The following is a 2,903-nucleotide window of genomic DNA, read 5'->3' on the forward strand; positions in this document are numbered from 1 at the left end:
CACTGTTTATAGGTTGTGTTTATACTAACAGCAAGAGCAGTAAACATTTCTGCTGTTGGATTCTTGAAGAAAGCCAATGAAGTGAAGAACACATCAGCCTCAGATTCCGTCATATCCCCATTGACGAACATGTCTCTGACCACACCAAAAGAAGCAGCTGTTCCCACTAGTGGCATTGCATCGACCAGGAACTTCCGTGCGTGAGTTTCTTTAGCATTGTTATAAATAGTGTTGAGCTGAGGGTAATTCAGTTCCTTGAGTGATGACACAAGTTTGGCAAATAATGAAGGAACCTCTGGAAGGATTTCACTGTTAGAAGCAATCTCCAGATTGCTCAAGATCTCCTCAACTGCTTCAAGCTGGGCTTCCGGGGCGAGTGTGTTCTCGAATGCTAGTGTATTGCGCTTGAAGTCGAAGTCTGCAATGAGAACCATAGAAGAGAGTTATGAGAATTAGCTTGTTCTATGCTTGTGTTCGCCATGTTTTGTGCAAGTCGATGGCAATGATGACCTGTAAAAGCTGGCACACAAAGATATACACACCTGTGATAGGTGTAAGTCGTTCCTGAGACATAAGAATCATGGTGGTCTTGGCAGTTGTAACAGCTCCTCCCTTTTCGCTGGAGAAAGGACGGAACACGTGGGTCTCCTCACATTCTGCCATCTTAAGAAGGCCTTCCTCCACCCTTTGGTGACACTTGCTTGAGCTTCTAAAGATTGGGAGGCTCTGGACTGGAGAGTCACTGATGTATCCAGTAGAGGGGATGAAGGTCAGGTCAGGTCGCTGAGTACAAGTGGCTAAGTCCTTGACCTTATCAATGGTGACAACACTGCCTTCTACTGTAGCGTTGTAGTGAGTCATGCAAACGCCAGAGATGTCTGTCTCCTTAATGTCCTAGAAGGTAGGCAATAGAATGAGGAAAAGATTGGTCACACGGTCAATCATTCAATCTTGAGGCAAAACAGTGGAATCATACTGCAAGGAATCAACTCTCATGGAATGTACCTCAACACCCTGATGGGCCATGGAGGCCTGGAAGGTAGAGAGGACACCTCTCTTGAAGTTCAGCACCCAAGCCGGCTCAGATGCTTCACTGCAGATGCTCTCCACGCGACCATCTTGGAAGGAGAAGCGCAAGGGAGACTTGGTAACAGCAGCAGCGAACTCTGGTCCGTGAGACGTGCCATCAAGATTGACGTCGGTCAACTGCAATGGGAACCAAATAGGATTAACAGTTTTCAGTGGCCGTCCGCGGAAAGCAGTTTTCGAATACTACTTGTTCATTTCACAGATGAAGACCCATTTCTGAACCGCTTTAAGCAGAATGCTAACGTACCTTGAGGATGTACTCGCAGGGGGCAGGGACATCGATGTGGACATTGGCGGTGATGTGTAATTGGGCGTCATCCTCGTAGGTTTCCAGGAGGGCGGTAGAGGTCGTCACCGAGTATTCGTAAATATAACTTTTGCCTGAGGAGATATATTTGACATTGTACAAACTAACCATGGAACCCTGTGGTGTATCCTTAGAATACTTAGTGGGAGAAATAACGTCTAATCGATTTATAAGAAAGTAAATAATATTTCATATATGAAAAATATAAAATCGGATCGTGTTGCACTACTTACCGCTTTGATATGCATAACTCTTCGCGTCATTGCAGTGCAAGGCGCAGGTAGATCTTTGGCCCGTTGGTCCTGAAGAAGAATGATGACTTTGGGTATTATGTTTCTCTAGAAAGCATCATTAGTACACCGTCATGAGTTTTGAATGACCTCGATCGACAGAAATATCAACCTCACCTTAATTAGGTCAATTGGGAAATGCTTGTAACCATACTTTTTTCTCTTTCTATATAAACTCTCCATATAATCCTGTCCTCATTTAAGAAATTTAATGATAATACCAATATATATTTATCTAGGAACACACAAAGCAGCTACAACTCGAGACAAAAAAAGAATTAGCAATGCCTATAATAATCCTTCATGAAAACATGTCCCTGGATACATGGCAAGGAAATTCTATAATTGATATTCGATCCGTGTTAATGAAACCTCTAATTAATTTTCAGTATATGTTAATGAGAACTATTATCATCCTTTGATGTGTGGTACGTAACCATATGTAACCATGACATATGGAAAACATATAGAAGGCAAAATATCTCTATATTTTTCTCACTGTTTTTTTTTCGCACATTCACTGTAATAAATATGAACTGATGAGGTATGTCTTCCGGCATATCAGAATTCTCTTTCAACACATTGGTACTTTTAGGCTCCGTTTTTGCTTTAGAACTTCGACTGGCGTAATGAGTCGTATTGATCTAAAATCATAGTCTATCATTTCCTTGAAAAAAAAAAACTTGTTCTTTTATCTAACAATCAATAAAACACCTGTCAGAGATAGACGGATTCCTTTTCGCGTTCGTTTCACTTTCGAAGAAGGAATCCTCGTTTCGATTTACTCCGTGTTTCTTATAACAATCTTTGTCATGTGAGGCAAATATCCAGGAAAGCGCCTCTTGTTAGTCACACAGGAACTGTTATCACTTATTAAGTAATTCCACGTGATGGCTGCGTTACCTGCCAGGGCGGACCCGGCGAGGGCGACAAGGAGCAATGCGGTGTAGCGCATCGTGGCGACTCACGCTGTCGCAAGACAGGTCTAGTCGGAGCTCACACTGGCTGCCGTCCCTTGGCTGTCAGTCCATTTATACTCACTACAGAGGCTGAAGGTCGACCTGCTTATCGTTGTCTTATCCAGTTCACGTTATAAGAACCTTACGCAACTTTGATTTAGTGCTATAGAATGTTACCTAAGGTACCACGGGACCAGGGGGTAAATACCCATATCGAACTTGTTATTCGTTTACATGCTCTTCAGGTCTCTTATCTGC

The 2,903-nt window shown here is 42.8% G+C and overlaps 1 protein-coding gene across 1 annotated transcript in view; it reads right to left on the reverse strand.

Annotated features, from left to right (window-relative positions):
• LOC119585896 (apolipophorins-like) overlaps positions 1 to 2,668 on the reverse strand; it is a 5,557-nt gene extending 2,889 nt beyond the window's left edge. Inside the window, 6 exon segments of the mRNA XM_037934621.1 lie at positions 30 to 418; positions 543 to 894; positions 1,006 to 1,206; positions 1,337 to 1,470; positions 1,630 to 1,698; positions 2,590 to 2,668. Coding sequence (XP_037790549.1) covers positions 30 to 418; positions 543 to 894; positions 1,006 to 1,206; positions 1,337 to 1,470; positions 1,630 to 1,698; positions 2,590 to 2,641 — 1,197 coding nt within the window. The 5' untranslated portion in view covers positions 2,642 to 2,668.
• Positions 2,669 to 2,903: the final 235 nt, after the last annotated feature.

Source organism: Penaeus monodon, chromosome 20, assembly GCF_015228065.2.
Source record: "Penaeus monodon isolate SGIC_2016 chromosome 20, NSTDA_Pmon_1, whole genome shotgun sequence".
Taxonomy (NCBI): domain Eukaryota; kingdom Metazoa; phylum Arthropoda; class Malacostraca; order Decapoda; family Penaeidae; genus Penaeus; species Penaeus monodon.